Genomic DNA, 18155 nt, shown 5'->3' with positions numbered 1-18155 from the left:
CCTGCTCCACCTTCAAGAGGTGCTTCAGGCCCTGAAACAGGCAGGTCTGACAATCAAGGCCAATAAGTGCCAGATTGGACAGGGTTCCATGGTGTACTTGGGACAGCTAGTAAGCGGTGGCGAGATGCAGCCCCGCCAGGTGAAGATTGAGACAATCATGGCCTGGCAACCACCTAGAACCCAATCTGAAGAGAGAGCCTTATTAGGCATCACTGGGTACTATCCTAGGTTTGTTAAGGATTATGACTCCATAGTGACCCCCTTAACAGAACTAACATCCAAAAAGCAACCTAGGTTGATGAATTAGACAGAGGTTTGTCAGAAAGCTTATGACTCTCTAAAGGAAGCCATGTGCACTGCAGCTGTGCTCAGGACCCCTGACTACTCCAAGGAGTTCATCGTGTAGACAGACGCTTCAGAGAATGGCATAGAGGCTGTTTTAGCACAGCTGAATGAGGAGGGCCTAGACCAACCAGTAGCCTTTTTTAGCAGAAGGCTATTACCATGGGAACAGAGGTGGAGTGCCATTGAAAGAGAAGCATTTGCTGCGGCCTGGGCACTGAAGAAGCTGAGATCATACCTATTTGGAACTCACTTCCAGGTTCAGACAGACCACAGGCCCCTCAAATGGCTTATGCACATGAGGGGTGAAAATCCTAAACTCTTGAGGTGGTCCATTTCCCTACAGGGGATGGACTTTACGGTGGAGCATTGTCAGGGAAATGATCATGCCAATGCTGATGGTCTCTCCAGATTATTCTACCTTAGCAATGAGAGCTCCAAAGGGGTTAGGTAGCTCTCCCCACTTTCAGCTGGGGGGGCACATGTTAGAACAGACAACCTTAGAATTGTCATCCCCCAAATTTTTGCCTGCCTCTCTTCACTTTTCGGACAGTGTTTTTGCTGGTTTTAAGACTCTGTGCTCTTTACCACTGCTAATCAGTGCTAAAGTGCATATGCTCTCTCCCTTAAACATGATAACATTGGTTCATTCCCAATTGGCATATTTGATTTACTTGTATGTCCCTAGTAAAGTGCACTACATGTGCCCCGGTCCTGTAATTTCAATGCTACTAGTGGGCCTGCGGCACTTATTGTGCCACCCACATAAGTAGCCCCTTAACCATGTCTCAGGCCTGCCACTGCAAGGCCTGTGTGTGCAGTTTCAATGCCACTTCAACTTGGCATTTAAAAGTACTTTCCAAGCCCTAAACTCCCCTTTTTCCAAATATAAGTCACCCCTAAGGTAGGCCCTAGGTAACCCATAGGGCAGGGTGCTATGTAGGTAAAAGACAGGACAAGTATGTGTTTTATATGTCCTGGTAGTGGAAAACTCCTAAATTTGTTTTCCACTACTGTGAGGCTTAGCATTAGGATTACCCTCATATACTGTTTGAGTGGTAGATTCTGATCAGAAAGGAGGAACCTTGTCATATTTAGTATGGCCATAATGGTAATAGAAAATCCTTCTTATTGGTGAGGTTGGATTTTATATTAATATTTTCGAAATGCCACTTTTAGAAAATGAGCATTTCTCTGTACTTAAAATCCTTCTGCTCCTTGTAGCCTGTCTCCAATCAACATCTAGCCTGGGTTGGTTGACAGCTCCCTTGTGCATTTCACCCAGACAGCCACAAACACAGGACACTCAGTCACACCTGCACTCATCTGCATACTGAATGGGTCTTCCTGGGCTGGAAGTGTGGAGGGCCTGACACTTACATTTCAAAGGCTAGTGGCCTGCCTCCAAACCCCCTACTTGGACTCTGGCAGACAGACCTGTACTGAAAGGGGAACGTGTGCTCTTCAAAACCACTTCTTGAAGTCTTGCCAACTTCAAATGTATTTTTGGGCATATTAACTGGGTCCTGACCCCACCAACTCAGACACTTCTGGACCTGAACCTGCAACCTGTCAAGAGGAACTGCCTGGCTGCCCAAAGGACTGATCTGGTCTGTTTTGCTGAGAAGGACTGCTGCCTTGCTGTTGCCCTGCTGCCCTCTGACTTTGCTGAGAAGTGCTCTCCAAGGGCTTGGATTGAGCTTTCTTCCTGTTTTCTGAATTTTCAGGGCTAAAAAGACTTCATCTCTTCAGGAAACTCCTTGTGTACCAAAAATCGACGCACAGCCTGCCGGAAACGACGCACAGCCGTTTTGTGATCGAGAAATCACCACAGAGCTGGGCTGGAACGACGCAGCCCAACTTCCTGAGTAAAGATTTGACGTAGCACCTGTCTTGTGACCAATAATTCAAAACACAGCCCTATCGGATCGATGCAAAGCCAAACTGGAACGACGCAGCCGATTCCCCAGGTGGAAAATTGATGAGGCGCTTGCCGCCCGACAGAAAATTTGGCGCATCGCCACACTGGATTGACGCAACACCTGTGACTTCTTCCCGAACACGCAGGATTTCCCCGCAATGTCCATGGGCGTCTAAAAGATCCCTGCATTGCAGTGATGAACCACGACTGCTCACCAAAAAATGACACAAACCTCCTTGCAGCATGGAAAGAAATGACGCATTGTCTGTGCCACGTTACAAAATCTGACGCACACCCTACTTTTCCATCCATCTTGTCCTCAGCGGTTTCTGTGCCTCTTATTTCAGACGCAAGCCAGGTACTTTGTGTAAACAAGAGACAACTGTTGATTTTTAAGATTTAAGACTCTTTTTAATCTTGCAAAAGTGATATTTCAACTTGTGCTTATTTAATCTTTATTATTTTGACCTTAATTTAACCAGATAAATAGCCTATATTTTTCTAAACCTGTGTGGCATATTTTTATGGTGTTTTCACTGTGTTACTGTATAATTTATTGTACAAATACTTTACACGTTACCTTCTAAATTAAGTCTGACTGCTGAGTGCCAAGCTACCAGAGGGCGGGCACAGGTAAATTTGGATCGTGTGTGACTAGGATTGTGGTCCCTACTTGGACAAAGGTGTATACCTTTGCCAACCAGAGACCCAATTTCTAACACAGTACTGTTGGCTTCTTTTATGTTTATTTTTTCTTATTCTCAACTTCTACTACAGTTCCATTTCAATATGGCCACCTTGCTCTTTCTCCAATTACTATTTTCTCTGGAATTATCTTCTGGGAAACTGCCTATGCCTACACTGCAATAAATAACATGCCTCAATTCATTCCCAAACAACGGTTGGGTACATTTATACATAGCAAGCCCTAATTAATGGATTTTGTTGCACTAAATATCAACAAAATACAAGTCACAAAGACATAATAGAGGTACCCAACCATATAAATCACAATCCCCCTTTTTGGTGAAATGATTCCATCTAGCTAGCTATCATATCCATACAATCAACTTCACAGGTTACTCCTCTTGAATTTAGCATGCCAGTGAAACTTTATCTAGCATTACGCCATTCTAACTGTACAAAAGTGTTCCTCCTAAACACGGCTGCCACTTTTCTGCTCACCACATGTGACTTCTCCTCAGTCACCTTTGACCCATATCAGTGCTTCCTATATCACCAGTCCCTCCGCTTCTTCTAACTCACTGTCTTGGACAATGCTTCATGACCAAGGACATTAGAGAACTTTAGTCCTTACATTGTTTCCTTGAGATAAGCACCTAACCATTTTACCAACTTACTTAGAAAGTGTGAATCCTCCTCTCTTTTCCGCTCTCAGGCCTCTCATTTCCATATTTTCCTTACCTCTGCGAACCGTTTTGTATTTTTGTGCCGAACAAATGGATAACTGGTATGTCCCTCTCTGCATGTTTTTATATGACTCTCTAGGATATTATGCTAAATGTTTCTTCACCAACATTGCTGATTTCTTCTTACTTGGATCAGGTTTCCTTCTCTGACCTGCCTGGTACCCTCGCCATATTTTCTTAGATGCCTAGCTTCATGCCTGTTACTTTATTTATCAGGTATAAACTCTCCACATACACAGGTTTTCCCAGTCTCTATTTCTTTTTATGAACTAAATTGTATTGATTTCACTGAGAAAACAACATTCAACAAACAGCGCAGTCAATGTAGTTAATTTGCCCAATGCCCATATCTCCGTCAACAATACATACTTTAGGATAAACTGGAAAATTCCTGTCATTTCCCCCATATCTTTACATGTTTTATGAGACAGCCATGTCTCATATAAAGGTTTGTAGGTATTTGCACACCAGTCCATAGCACATTCCCACTTGATAATGGTGGGCACCTGTCTCGAGTTCCAATGTTTGGCAATGTCCCTTTTGGCAAGTAGGGTATCCATTCCTACTAGCTTATGATCACACTTTGGGTCTCCCAGTTCATTCACAAATCCTAATAAAGCGATGTGTTGTGATAGGCCAATGGGGTGGTGGTGTAATCTCAACAAGGTGGGATGAAATGATCAGCACCCAGAGAAACATCCAAGCCTCCCTCCAGACATCGTCATCGCATTGACTCATCTACGCATTCCATTTATCTCTTAATTGCACAACCAGTCATTTATAGATGCAGGATATACCCTTCTTCCCCATTGGGCTCATGAGTATTCTGACTTCTAAAGGCTAAACTCAGGGATGCCTGCCATATAATCTTGGTGCTGGGCCACTGCATGATACAATTGTAAGGGCCAGATGTTCAAACCTTTTTGCACGTCGCAAACAGCGCATTTCGCTGTTTGCAACGTGCAATAAGCACATTGCGATGCCCAATACCCATTTTGCACGTCGGTAACCTGGTTACCGATTCGCAAAACGGGACTGTGAGTCGCAATGAGGAAGGGGTGTTCCCATTCCTAATTGCGAGTCGCAGCACGATGCTGTATTGTTTTGTGACCGCAAACGTGGTCGCAAAACAATTGCAGTTACCACCAGTGTCACACTGGTGTTAACCCATTCGCAAAAGGGAAGGGTTCCCCATGGGACCCCTTCCCCTTTGTGAATGGCATGAAAAACATTTTTTCAGAGCAGGCAGTGGTCCTCTGGACCACTGCCTGCTCTGAAAAAATTAAACAAAAACGTTTCATTTTTTAGTTTTGTAAGGCATCTCGTTTTCCTTTAAGGAAAACGGGCTGCATTACAAAAAAAAAAACTGCTTTATTTCAAAGCTGTCACAGACATGGTGGTCTGCTGTCTCCAGCAGGCCACCATCCCTGTGAGTGCTGCCACTCGCAAGGGGGTCGCAAATTGCGACCCACCTCATTATTATTAATGAGGTGGGCCTTTGCGACCCCCTTTCGAGTCGCAGATGGTGTCAGGGACACCATCCTACATTCTGAATTGCGACTCGCAATTTGTGAGCTGGTCTGACACGCAATTTGCGAATCGCAATTCAGAATTTTACTACATCTGGCCCTAAGTATTTATAGAAGTGGAACTTATGCAGTTAATATTCCTGCTGCAGAACGTGAAAAGACTTTATCTGTGTGCCCTACCAAATGCTAGTATGATCCCATTTAGAGAAATCTTCCAACTGTGCACAGTGATGCTACCATCACCCATGCCCGAGGGGTGTCTCCATTGTGATCTTTGTCCCCCAACCCATTCATTTCAGCACCACTTGCCATGCCTGCAGAGCCACTTTGGAGGCTTCCAGGACGAATGAAGGGATAGCGCATCAAAGAACATATCTAGAATCTTGTCCTTGCCCCTCAGGGCTATTTCTAGGTGAAAGGCAGGGTCATAGCACCCCATGTTCAGCCACTCATTCAGCACCAACCCGTAGGTCGCAAGCTAATATAGGTGTATGTTAGACATGTCCATTCCCCTGTTCTACACGGACTGTGTGCATTTACTAAACTCAATATGCGAAGGCTTCATTGCCCACATCAACCTGAAGGCTTCAGTGCCCACATAAATGATCTAATCCTCAAAGCAGGCTTCGAAACCAGGTCTGAGGAATGAGGAAGCTGTGGATCACTCAGAGGAATCTATTGCCCAAAGCCTTGGCATATAACTTCACATTGGCATTGATGAGGGAAATGGGATGATAGGAGGAACACCAATGCAATGGTTTCCCTGTTTTGTCAAGAACTATAGTGGTAACTAAGTCAAGGTCTACTGGAAAATACCCCTTCTGAATTGCTCAGTGTTCCTCGTCACTGTTTATACCTGTTTCTTCGTCAACTGCTCTCTTCTTCTGCCTTGTTATCAATCACCTTTCTCATTAGGTATGACATGTATATTTCTATGGACCACTACTTACCCTTAGGCCCTGCTTATATATATTGACTATATCTCTATGCGCTGATGCATTACTTCTAACCTCCAGCTGTGACCCATGGTTTACCAGCCTCACTAGAACAGTTTGCAGTGAAAAGCTCTCAGAGTGATTTGCATATATGCAAGAAATATGTAAAAAAAATAACAGTAATCCTGTTTGTTTCATTTTTCTAATTTCTTTTATCTTTTTTCTTCTGTTTGTTTTTCCAATGTATTGCAAGGTATTTGTTTTCCTTTTTTGTTGTAATTATTGTAATTGTGTTAAGGTTGTCACCCTTCACATCAGAGACCTTGGAACTGATATGCATAGTACTACAGGGGTCATACATTAGTCCCACCTTTTTCAACATATGCATGACACCGTTCCCCAACATCATCCAGTCACAAAACATCATCATCATCTCCTATGCCAATGTCACTCAAATCATGCTCTCCCTGACAGACAAGACAACCACCACTAGAACCAACTTCACCAGCCCAGCTGCATGACCATGGATTCAGACTGGATGCAAACCAACTGCCTGAACCTGAACTCTGAAAAGATGGAAGCACTGGTTTTCAGCAACAAGACATCTGCATGGGACTCCACCTAATGGTCATTGGAACGAGGATCAACACCCACAAACCACACAAGAAATCTAGGCATCATCCTAAGTGACAAGCTCAACATGACAGTTCAAGTCAATGCAGTGTGCACCTCCTGCTTCCACATCCTAAGAATGCAGTGAAAGATCTTTAAATGGTTGATTCAGTGCACAGATGTACTGTCTCACAAGCACTCATCACCAGCAAGCTGGACTACGTCTACACTCCCTATGCTGAAATATCTAAACAACTCCTAAACAGACTCCAGGCCACCCAGGACAACCCCCAAGACCCACACTTGACCTTCCATGGTACATCCACATCACACCACACCTCAAGAGTCTTCACTGACTCCCCATTCACAAGAGCAGCCAGTTCAAACGTTCTCACACACACCCATACAAAGTCCTACACAACACAGGAGTAGAATTTCTGAACAGCTGCATACACTTTCAGTAACCTACCAGACTCCTATGGTTTGCCTCACTCTCACTTACACACACTCCCGGCATCCGCAAAATCAAACCTGGAGGACAGTCATTCTCCTACATCACACTCAAGACATGGAACAACCTCCTTCAACACATTAGAGCCTCATCGTCACTTCTTGAGTTGCACAAGAAGCTGAAGACCTGTCTTTTCTTATAAACACTTGAGATCCACACACCTATACACCTGCTCTAGTGTCTGGATAGTGGTGATTAGTGCACAATAGAAATCAACATAACGTAACATAACATAGCATAACATAACATTACATAGCATATGTCTGTTATTTTTGTCTACATTGATTAAATGAGTGTATAACATCTAATTAATATACAACTTTGAAAAAGCCCCAGGCCTAAACATGTGTTCACTGGTCCAGTTTCTCAAGAAAAGCCAGCATAATGAGAATAAACCAGCATGTTAAGCATGTATCATGTAAGTTTGTATCATGTAGCTAGGATTTTGGTGCACACTTGAAAAAATATTACTGAAGCATGGTGTAGTAGCACACTATCTTTTACAGGAAGCACATTTTCCATTAAATGGCCAATCAATTTGCACTGTAATGCAGGTTTAGTGACAAAAATATATAGCACACATCTGATAATATGTGGAAATTGGGTTTCAGCTAATGTTTATCATTAGGGCATCACAGAATTAATGGCCTAGTTTTATTTTGATACTATTAGAACCTTTCCTTCCATCACACCTCAGATTTGCCAGAAAAATGTGCAGCCTTTTTGCTTTCCTAATTGTTGATATATTTGTACAGTTTATTTACAGGTATTTTACATTTCGTGAAATGGAATCAAATACACTTCCTACAACTTTTTCTTTAAAACTCCCTGTATTCCAGCTAGGTTGTGGCACTTTGAAAAATCTTCTCACTTTGCAGGCAGAGAAATAAAAGTAAACAATAATGCCCCATTCATAGAATATTCAGCAATCTGTCAGAAGACATAGCCTGAAATGTTACCTCTGTCCTTAAACTTGCAGAAAAGGTGAAAGGATAAAAACAAAATTTAAAGGCATCTGTGTTGCTTATTCACCCTCTAAACTCCAGCATGGTTCTTATGGAGGTGCTGCAGCAACCAACCACTGTGCCACTGTTCCCAACGCTTATGCATATATGTGGATTGTACTTTCAGTCAACGCCTTGCTCACAATTGGATGGCTTGGTTGTCAGTCTTACTTTCCTGCTCCTGTTTCAATGAATTTCCCACGGATTCTTGTTTTTTGTCCTGCCCAGGAGCATTTCGGTCTCACACTTTTATGATCGGACAATGTATCCTCTTACTGCTGATGTCAGAAAAGGGCTCCCAAATTCCCTTCACACACTCTTTAGAGAGATTTCTGAATGGCAAGAGCTTGTTTAGGTTTCATAATCCTGTTTGTCAAACATTGAACCAATCATTGTTATAGAGCTTTCCGAGAGCTGACAAAGGTTCATCGTTTGGGAGAAGGCCCCAGGTAGCTTGCTCACTCCTTTAAAACTGATGTGCCTGTGCTGTTTCATTCACAGTGTAGGGAGTCACTCAACCTGCGTTATAGTTGAAAGACTCCGGTTGGGCTGCACAGCGCAATCCCATTAATCTGTTCAGGCTGGTGCTTTCGACTGTGTGTATACTGCGCAGCACTCGTCCATCAGCTCCCCACCTGCCCACCACCTGAAAGTGTTTCCTGACCTGAAAAATAAATGCTGCAGATTTGGACGTTGCTCCAAAAGCCAAACAGTCATTTAGCTGTATCCACTATCCTTTGCCCCTGAGTTATTGCTGTCTTCTCCCAAACGAGGGCCAACATTGGCCACACCAGATTTTGAGTGAGAAACCTTCACAATTTAGTCACGCTGAATGAGAAGCCCTGCGTGAGGTGTGGTGTTCTGTGTGGGGTCTGCAAGCCTGCAGCCAGCGCACAATCGAACAATAAAGGTGAGACATTCACTCGGTTGCTAGGTGTATCGCAGAGTGACCACGAGCGATCACCCTGCTTTATACTGTATATATATAACCTTGGGCTGTGCCCGGCCCTTGAGTTGCAATGTGTGGTACATATTATGGTAGAGACCTGGTGGAACACTACATCCCTTCCTCCTTTTATTAGAGTGGAACAAACCAGGTACTTATTTTCTTGGAACTGAACAAATATAGTCTTTCAGTCTTGGCTTGGTATAGGATTAGGCCGGAGTCCATACTTCTGGCTTCGGCCACCTGGCTGCTGGCGCAGGGACGTATTAGTGTCCATGTCACTTCGATTAGTAGACATCCGCGGACTGGCTACTCCTGGTGCGGGTACGGCATGACCTGGCTCCACATGTTTCACATCTTGCTGAGGGCTAGGCACCGCTGTGTTGATTTCTGGCACCTTGTCTACTGCCTCTTGGCAGTCACCCTGGTCCTTCGCTAGAAGTCCAATTTGCTTGAACCAGGGCACATTCCTGGACAACTGGAATAGGCCTTGCTGGACAGTGATCGTCGTTCCTTGGTTGTTGACGACTTCACGCAACTCTTGGTCAAATGGGGTGAGGAATTTCCACCCTGGGTGTTGGTCCTTCATGATCACTTTGTCTCCTATCACCACATCGAGGACAATATTCATGTGAGCTTGACTGCCACGGTCATTTGTGGCCTTTCTCTTCTCCTGGGTGGCTTGTGTATCGAAGACGGCTGGGCTTCAATGGGGTCCTGCTGTAATAATGTCCCGGGTGAGTCTCCACATTAGAAGATCACTTGGGTGTATCTTGTAGTATTGTGCGGCATCTGCTGATAAGTTCTTAGAAAGTGGCGTATGTGTATGCACTCTGTATGTTCTCCTTGGTCCACTCCAATCCGTAGAACCTTGTTTAGGGTGAGCATGAAGAGCTCCCCCTCTCCATTGGCCTGCGGCCACTGTGCTCTCATTTATTGATGCTTTATGTTCACTTTGTGCAGGTACGATTGAAACGTTTGCCTCTGGAAAGGGGGTCCATTGTCCGTCATTATTTCATCAGGGATCCAGCAATATAAATATCTTCTCTAGAGCCAGTTTCACATTTGGGAATGCTCTTGAGGACACCAATTCCACAACTGGGTATTTGTTGTGGCTATCTACCACCACAGCTGTGAGCAAGCCACCCGGAAAACTGCCAAAGTCCATGGTGATGAAGGACCAAGGTGTCAGACATGGGTCTTCAGTGATTCCCAGAGCAGACAGGGGATCTCCACTCAATATGGCACACGAGTGGAAGATTCTGACTTTGTTATCCACCCCTGTTGCCATGTCAGGTAACCATACTTTGTCCCTGAGCCATGCTTTGGTCTTTGCTATGCCCTGGTGAACTTGGTGGGCAAGTTCAACATCCCTCACCCACAGGCCTCTGGGCATGACTATCTGCCATCCACGGAGGAGCACGCCTTCTTCATTCATGCTTACTTCGCCCCTGAGCCTCCAGATTTGGCTCATTGTTGCTTGCTCATTGGCCATCAGTTCTTTGGCACCGTCTAAGAAGTTGCACCATTGTCGCCTGCGGAAGGCCTACTTTGCCTTGGAGAGGCTTTTGTCTTGTTCCATGGCTTCCTGGATCTCCTGAAGTGAGAGGGGCCAGGGGCAGGCATCATGGACCAACATCCTCACAAACTCCACTGCCCCTTCACCTTCTTTGGTGTCTCCAGCGCCAACCAGTACTTAGGTGTGCTTGGACAGATAATCTGCGGGATTCTTCACAACCGGGTGATACACAATTTTGAACATGTACTATTGGAGCTGCCCAGCCCACTGCTCCACTCTATGCAAGTTGGTCTATTTCTGGCTGAGCCGGCAAAGACTGGGACAAGCAGCTTGTGGTCGGTCATGACTTGGAACTTCTGCCCACAGAGGTACGAGTGGAAGTGGCAGCAGGCCCACCAGATTGCCAGCGCATCATGCTCTAGTTGCACATACCTAGTCTCCATGCCTGAGAGTGCCCTGTTTGTATAGGCAATGCAATGGGGACCCATGGCCCTTTGTTTTCCTCTTGCAGGAGCACAGCGCCAAGCCCAACAGGACTTGCATCCACCACCAACTCGGTCCACCAAATCAGTGCGTAGGTCCTAGTCCCACAAAGCATCAGGTTTTTCTAAGGTCCATAGCGGCTCTAGCTGGGTGGCCAAGCCAGAGATGAACCGCCCACTGTGGTTGGTTATGCTAAGGAAGGTTCTCACTTTCAATGCATTTTGTGGGACAGCTGCAGTTTGGATGGCTTCCATTTCCTTCAGGGCCACCTGTAATCCTTTACTTGAGAAGTTGTATCCCAAAAACTCAACTGGGTTTATGTAAAATAAGGACATTTGCTTGTGCAGTGTTAGCCCACAGTCCACTAAGCATTTGAGGGTAGCCCTTAGCCACATGTGATGATTTTCCAGGGTGTCAGAGTATATCAAAACATCATCGCTAGAGTTCAGTACTTTGACCGGACCACAGGGTATTTCCCTGATGACATCCTGAAACACCTCTGATGCTGATGATATCGAGAAGTTCAAAAAGAACAGATGATGGACGGAATGCAGAGCAAATCAAACATTCATCCAAGTCACAAAGATTTGGGTTTAATCCATCATTTTTTTGCTCAACACGCCACCCCATGTTGGACCCAGCCATATGCAAATCAGTCTTGATCCTGTTCCTCATGGGAACAGTCCAGCCCGCACTGCCAAGCCAGGACCGAAGTTCAGGAGTCTGTACATGCGAAGTCCCACATGTGTTGAGAAGGTGGTTATTTATCAGCTAGTCTGTTTGAGCTCAAGATGGTGGTAGGCCACTTTGAAAACCACCTGACACCATTGAGGTCAGCCACTATGTTGTCAACTGTGGAGGTGATTACCACTCCCTGAGTATTGCCTTGTTCAGGAGCGGCATGTCAATGCACAGTCTGATGGCTTCAGCTTGCTTGGGTTTAGGAGCTATCACAAGAGGTGATCCATAGGAATGAAACCTCAATAGGAAGCACTTACATACATAAATATAGCAGGTGCCCCAGTTGAGGCTCCACTTCTGGGAAGGACAAATGATCCTTCCTCCTGGGCTTGGTGAACGCAAAGCAAGTGTGTTTATTCTGCAATTCTGTGTTGAAAAACAATCTGAAATCCTTTGTGGATGTGAAAGCATCTTTCATCTTTTTTCATCAGACAATCTCACACCCACTTTCACACTTACATAGACCCTCTCACACCCACTCTCACGCCCAGACAGACACTCTCACAGCTACCCCCACACTCAAAGACACCCTCTCACACCTATTCTCACAGTCAGAGATGAAAAGTACTTTACAGTAAAAAAATGATAGACATTCATTAAAAAAACAAAAGGTTACAGGGATGTTATAGTTAGAAAACAGAATTTAAAAAACATTAGAAATTCACTTAAAACACCAAAGGTTACAGTGACGTTATAGTTAGGTTCTGAATTTACTTGCACAAAACCAGAGAAATTCAACAGTTATAGTTATTTCAAGTAACTATAACTCGCGACCTAGGGCAGCTATAACTTGCACCCTTGCCAGGCATTGCTAATTACCTCAGATATTACAGCACTCATGATAACTTTTATAATATCAATAAAAATATCAATGAAAGAGAAGTTAAATTATCGATGAAAAAACTGAATGGTGGGGGTGCAAGTTATAGTTATTGTAGGTCACGAGTTACAGTTACTTGAAAGAACTCTACCTATGACTGCTAAACTTCTCTGGTTAAACGTCCCTGTAACCTTTGCCTTTTTAAGCAAATATATATACACACACACACATGTATATATTTATATATATATAAACATATTATCATAAATATAGTAATAATTAAATGTTTTAATCAATTGTATAGGCTCATGTTTTGACTCACAATATCACCACTTTAGAGTGAAAGGAACTGGAAAATATTGTGGGTGGCATGGTGCAGTACAACACAAGGGTCAGATTTTTGGCACAAGATTTTTTTAAACTACAATCATTTATTGTTCCTGCTGTATCACACTGTCTTAACCATGTGTACATTTTTTCTAGTGCCCACCCGATGAAAGCTTTAGGAGCACTGCCTCATCATCTGTGCCTGCTCTTGGAAACAAAATGTACGCCTACCTCTCTGCAGACCAGGAACCTAGAGAAAAATGTCAGTGCTTGCCGAACAAGGTAAGCAGGAGACAGGACTCAGTCTTCCTTTTTAATATTAGGCATTAACTCAGTGCGGCTCACAGATTCTAAATTAACCTTTTTCATGGTATTCTGCCCTAGGTACCAAATATAGTAAAACAAGTTTTCATGAAGGCTGTTGAAGCAAAATTCAGCAATTGCTCATGTCTCAAAAATGCTTTTATCGCGACCCTGGTAGGCCTATATTTGGCATAGCAATGCTCCCGTCCTGTTTGTCTACAAACCTCACTAATTCCATGCAAATGCTTTATACCAATATAATACCTTGGGGCTTGCAATCCCTGTATGAAAAGCTACCTCTAATTTAATTATTTCAGTACAGTTGTGACATCTCTAGTCACCTGCAATAAAGAAAGGACATAGCTGATAAATTGAAATAAGTTATTGCAATTGAGTTCCATGCCACATTGCCTGCTGCCAGAGAGAGAAGCCAGGATGAAAGACAGTCCACTGAGCATAATTAAAGCTGCAGTTCAAAGAAATAAAACAGGGACTAGCTTTTCCTGCATTCTGATTTTTTTTTTCTAAAAAGAAAAAGTGATCAGCAGAGAGGAGATATTTATGGTAACATTTATTTTTTCACAAAATAGGTCATTGCAGGAAAGATAGAATCTCGGCTTCTCTGTTTCTGCACAATCTGAGACACAGCATTTCTTCTACCCCGATTTACACTAATCTGATTCTAATATATTTTAACAAAATGTTCTAACTGTTATTCTGTGTGTTTAATTTTGCACTACGGATTCTTCGTTTATTCTTATTTGTAATTAACATTAAAGAGCAAGCCATCAAGTATTTAAATGATTTTTTGAAGGATGATGGTGTGACCATGTCTTAAAGGGTATAAAATAAACTGTGAAGTACATTATAGGATATTGCCACTCACTGCAGAGTTTAATGCTCTTCTAGAAGAACTCAGCCTTTGGCCTTGTTCCTCTGTATGCGGAGAGAACTCCTCTGTGACTTGCAATATTAGTATAATGAATGACAGGCATACTTAGGGCCAGATGTAGCAAGGGTTTAGCAAGTCGCAAATGAACCACTACCTGCCCTGAAAAATACCGAAACTAAAGGTTTCAGTTTTTTTCAAAGTGCAGCTCGTTTTCCTTTAAGGAAAACGGGTTGCTCTTTGAAAAAAAAAAACTGCTTTATTTAAAAGCAGTCACGGACATGGTGGTCTGCTGTCTCCAGCAGGCCACCATCCCCGTGAGTGCCCTGAATCGCTATGGGGTCGCAAATTGCGACCCACCTCATTAATATTAATGAGGTGGGTCTTTGCGACCCCATAGCGACTCGCAGAAGGTGGCTGAGACACCTTTCAGCATTCCAAATTGCGAGTTGCAATTTGCGAGTCGTTGGGACTCGCAAATTGCAACTCGCAATTTGGAAGTTTGCTACATCTGGCCCTTAGTTCCTTTTATGACAAATAACTCTAGTCTCGCCAAAGCATATAATCTTATAAATGTGTTATGGCTATGACACTGATGAAGAAGTCTGTAGGGCTTTCGATACGTATTTATTGTTTTATAATGGCATTTTATTTTCAGTTAGTACAATTAAATGTGTCGAAACCTGTAGCTTTATAACGTCATGACTCCAAATGATTATTCTGATAATAGGCAGCATGATTCATTTACGTCAGAGTACTTATGGAACTACTTTCATTTATCATTATAGCTCCTATTGGTGACTGCTTTGATTTGGGATTCTGCATGAGTTTATTCTTATGGGAGTAGGGATATAAAATAAATTCACAATTTTGTGTGTGTTCCACAGGGCGATCCAGGAGTCCCAGGTCTGGCGGGATTGCCAGGGCTTAAAGGGGACCTGGGAGAAAAGGTAAGCCACAGCATCGCATTTTGCAGTGTTTTTTCCAGACGGTTTATGATAAAACTCTGAGTTGACAATTGTTCCCCAGGCTCCGAACAAAGTCGCAATGTTTGCGAAGGCTGTAGTGTATGTTTCCTAGGATTATCTTAATTCCTTTCTCGTAATTGAAGCAGAAATCCAGGTGGGAACTCTAAATGACGGCAGCGGGAATCATTGCAGAATGGGGACTGTCTGAGGGATGATAACATTTGGACGTGAGAGGGTCTGAGATGACTGATGATCCTTCTGTGGAATGTTCCTCCTGCTCACTTTCCGGATCTCAGCACTATGCTGAAATGTAGCGAAGTATCTCGCTTTGGTCCTCCAGACAATCACTCCGGGCCTCCTTCGCTTTCTTCTAGTCACTAGTAGGCTTTTAGGTCGGTGACACTGCGCTTCGCTGTACTCTCCCACTGTATCACACTAGGCGCTGTTCATTTTAATGGCTTAATTCTAACTGTGTCCCCTAATGAGCGTTGTTGGTGCAGCGTAACACAAGTACTTTGAATTCCATTCTTTATTGGCATGATAACCAATATAGTCCTGGGCAGTTGAACCTTACGTGTTTCAGTTTACAAGTGCTAGCAACTAGGCATGCCTCTACACTTGGTAAGGCTATCAAATTCACGTTACGAAAATAACTGCTGGGTGTCACGAATGCATACGTCACCACTTTTAAAAGTTAAAAGTAGAAGAATGTACCCAATTGTACTAACCATGATGTTGCATAAAACCAAATAATTTCATGACCCTGTAGCACGGTATCACTAGCGCTAAGACGCCTCGGCATTTGGGCGCTCTATACAAATGTTACTTTACTATGTAGAGATACAAAGATCCATGCCAGGTGCCCTCGTATGTCACCAACACCAAAATGGCTCTTAATAGCCGATTTCCATTCTTTACAATAAATAATCATTAAACTCCATTGTATATTGTTAGATAGAAATATAACACAAAATAGCAAAGGCAATAAGTATTGGCTTTTAAAGGCGCATGTCCAGCAATCTGTAATGGGTTTTCTTTTAAAGGAAACCAATTCATAGGGGGCCACTAATGCTCAAACATGCATCTTGACTCGCCCGCATGCATCCATCCTGATGCATAATGACCATTGTTAATTTACTGCTATAACACAGAGGACAGCCATCTTAGAACGTGTGCAATAAAGGAAGCAAGCTTCCCAACAACACTTTTCAGCTGTCAGGCAGTTATAAAAAAGAAATGAAACGTAACAAGGGGCATGGGTTTGGCAGTCACATAGGGGTCGAGGAAGAGAACATTAGAGAGCAAGGGGAGTGCAAGAGAGCATGGGGAAATCAGAGGGAAAAAAACAAAGAGACGTCAAGGGAACACTCGCTCTCTTAAGGAGCTCTGAATACAAAATAAAGAGTCCTCTCAAGTCTACGGTGTAAGGATACTAATCATTCTGTCAGAAGATAGTGAGGGCGAAATAGTCCTGTGTGAGAAAAACACAAGATTACTAAGATAAAACATTGACTAAAAAGCAGACAACTGAAACAGAGAACAGTGGCATCCAGTCATGAGAAAAGGATTTACCCAAATCCCGCTCTATGTTGTGTATTGGAAATTAAATATCTGCCATCAGATAGCTAAAGCTGTCTGTAATTGAGACAAAAATGAAGGCCCAGATCACAAAACATTTATGACTGGCGCTAACTGGTGTCTCTTGTGATAAGTAAGGTAGTGATTGAACACCTTTTACCATTCTATTATGAATGCCGATTTCTGAAGGTGGTTATGTGTAGCAAAATCTTTGTGCATGTTTGTTGTTTGAAGTTTTATTATAGGGATGGCGCGTTGTGTTGTTTTTGTGCTAATCTGTGGCGCTATTGCAAAGTGATGTTTTTGTGCTGTGGTAGTTGTACTGCATGCATGTTTTGACTGTTTTGTTGAGACGTGCTCTATGTGTTATATGTGTTTTATTTTACTTTTCTAGTTTACTGTGTTATGTCCAATGTCTACTTTAAAACCATTAACAAATATCACTATATTTCGCGTAAAATGCAGCATTTGCTTTTACAATATTATGGAAACAACCACTGTTGAGTGTGATAAAATAGCTATTTAAGCCACGTCAGCCCAAAACAGAAGCAGGAACCTGTGTAAAATTGGCACTACTAGTGCTCACTTTAAGTAATACAAGTTTGCAAAGTTCTGGAACTAGCAAACTGCAGTATGAAGTGTGCCCCTCCTCTCAGTGCTGCCTTTGAGCATAAAGTAGAGAACCTTTTGGAATCTGAACTTTTCAACTGTACTCAAAATTAATGTCTAAATCCCTAAACAAATAAGGAAGGTTGGCCTGCCTCAAAACCCTACAATCTAATGAAAAGTTGATAAAGTATACCAGCAATCATGGCAGCCAGCATAGCCACTAAAAATTCTGGTAGGATAGATACAAATAAACAGGAGGATTGACTCCCTTGAAGCAAATCTTTGCTGAGTTAAGGATTTGGTAAATTCTCTGAATGATAGAGAATGACCGACCATATGACACTGAAGGTAATGTCTGATAAGCAGAAAGAGGTAATAGACTGTAGGGTAGTTACTGAGCTAACGAAGATGTAAAGTCGGAATTGAGGAATCTCCCTGGCAAACATTGATGGAAAAAAGCACCAGAGAGCTAAGGGTCCTGCCTCTACTAAAAGAGCAATGTGCCTGTCGCAGAGAAGATTTGTGCGATGAGATCGAGCACAACAATCCAAGCCCTGAAAGCCCTTCAAAAACTAAAGCTAAAGATTATGGGCCTTAGAGTTTGGCAAACAAGTTGCTCCCTCACATATCCCGGACAGGATATTATGTAATTGTAATACAGCGGTTGGGATATCTGTCACGTTTGTGA

At 43.1% G+C, this 18155-nt stretch overlaps 1 protein-coding gene across 1 annotated transcript in view; it reads left to right on the top strand.

Annotated features, from left to right (window-relative positions):
- Positions 1-18155, top strand: part of COL19A1 (collagen type XIX alpha 1 chain) — a 2318824-nt gene that overhangs the window by 413034 nt on the left and 1887635 nt on the right. Inside the window, exons 8-9 of the mRNA XM_069235722.1 lie at positions 13277-13402; positions 15200-15262. Coding sequence (XP_069091823.1) covers positions 13277-13402; positions 15200-15262 — 189 coding nt within the window. The remainder of the gene's footprint in view (positions 1-13276; positions 13403-15199; positions 15263-18155) is intronic.

The sequence above is a fragment of the Pleurodeles waltl genome, chromosome 5, assembly GCF_031143425.1.
Source record: "Pleurodeles waltl isolate 20211129_DDA chromosome 5, aPleWal1.hap1.20221129, whole genome shotgun sequence".
NCBI lineage: Eukaryota > Metazoa > Chordata > Amphibia > Caudata > Salamandridae > Pleurodeles > Pleurodeles waltl.
The sequence above is the reverse complement of the archived record's forward strand: the minus strand, read 5'-3'. Positions and strand labels throughout refer to the sequence as shown.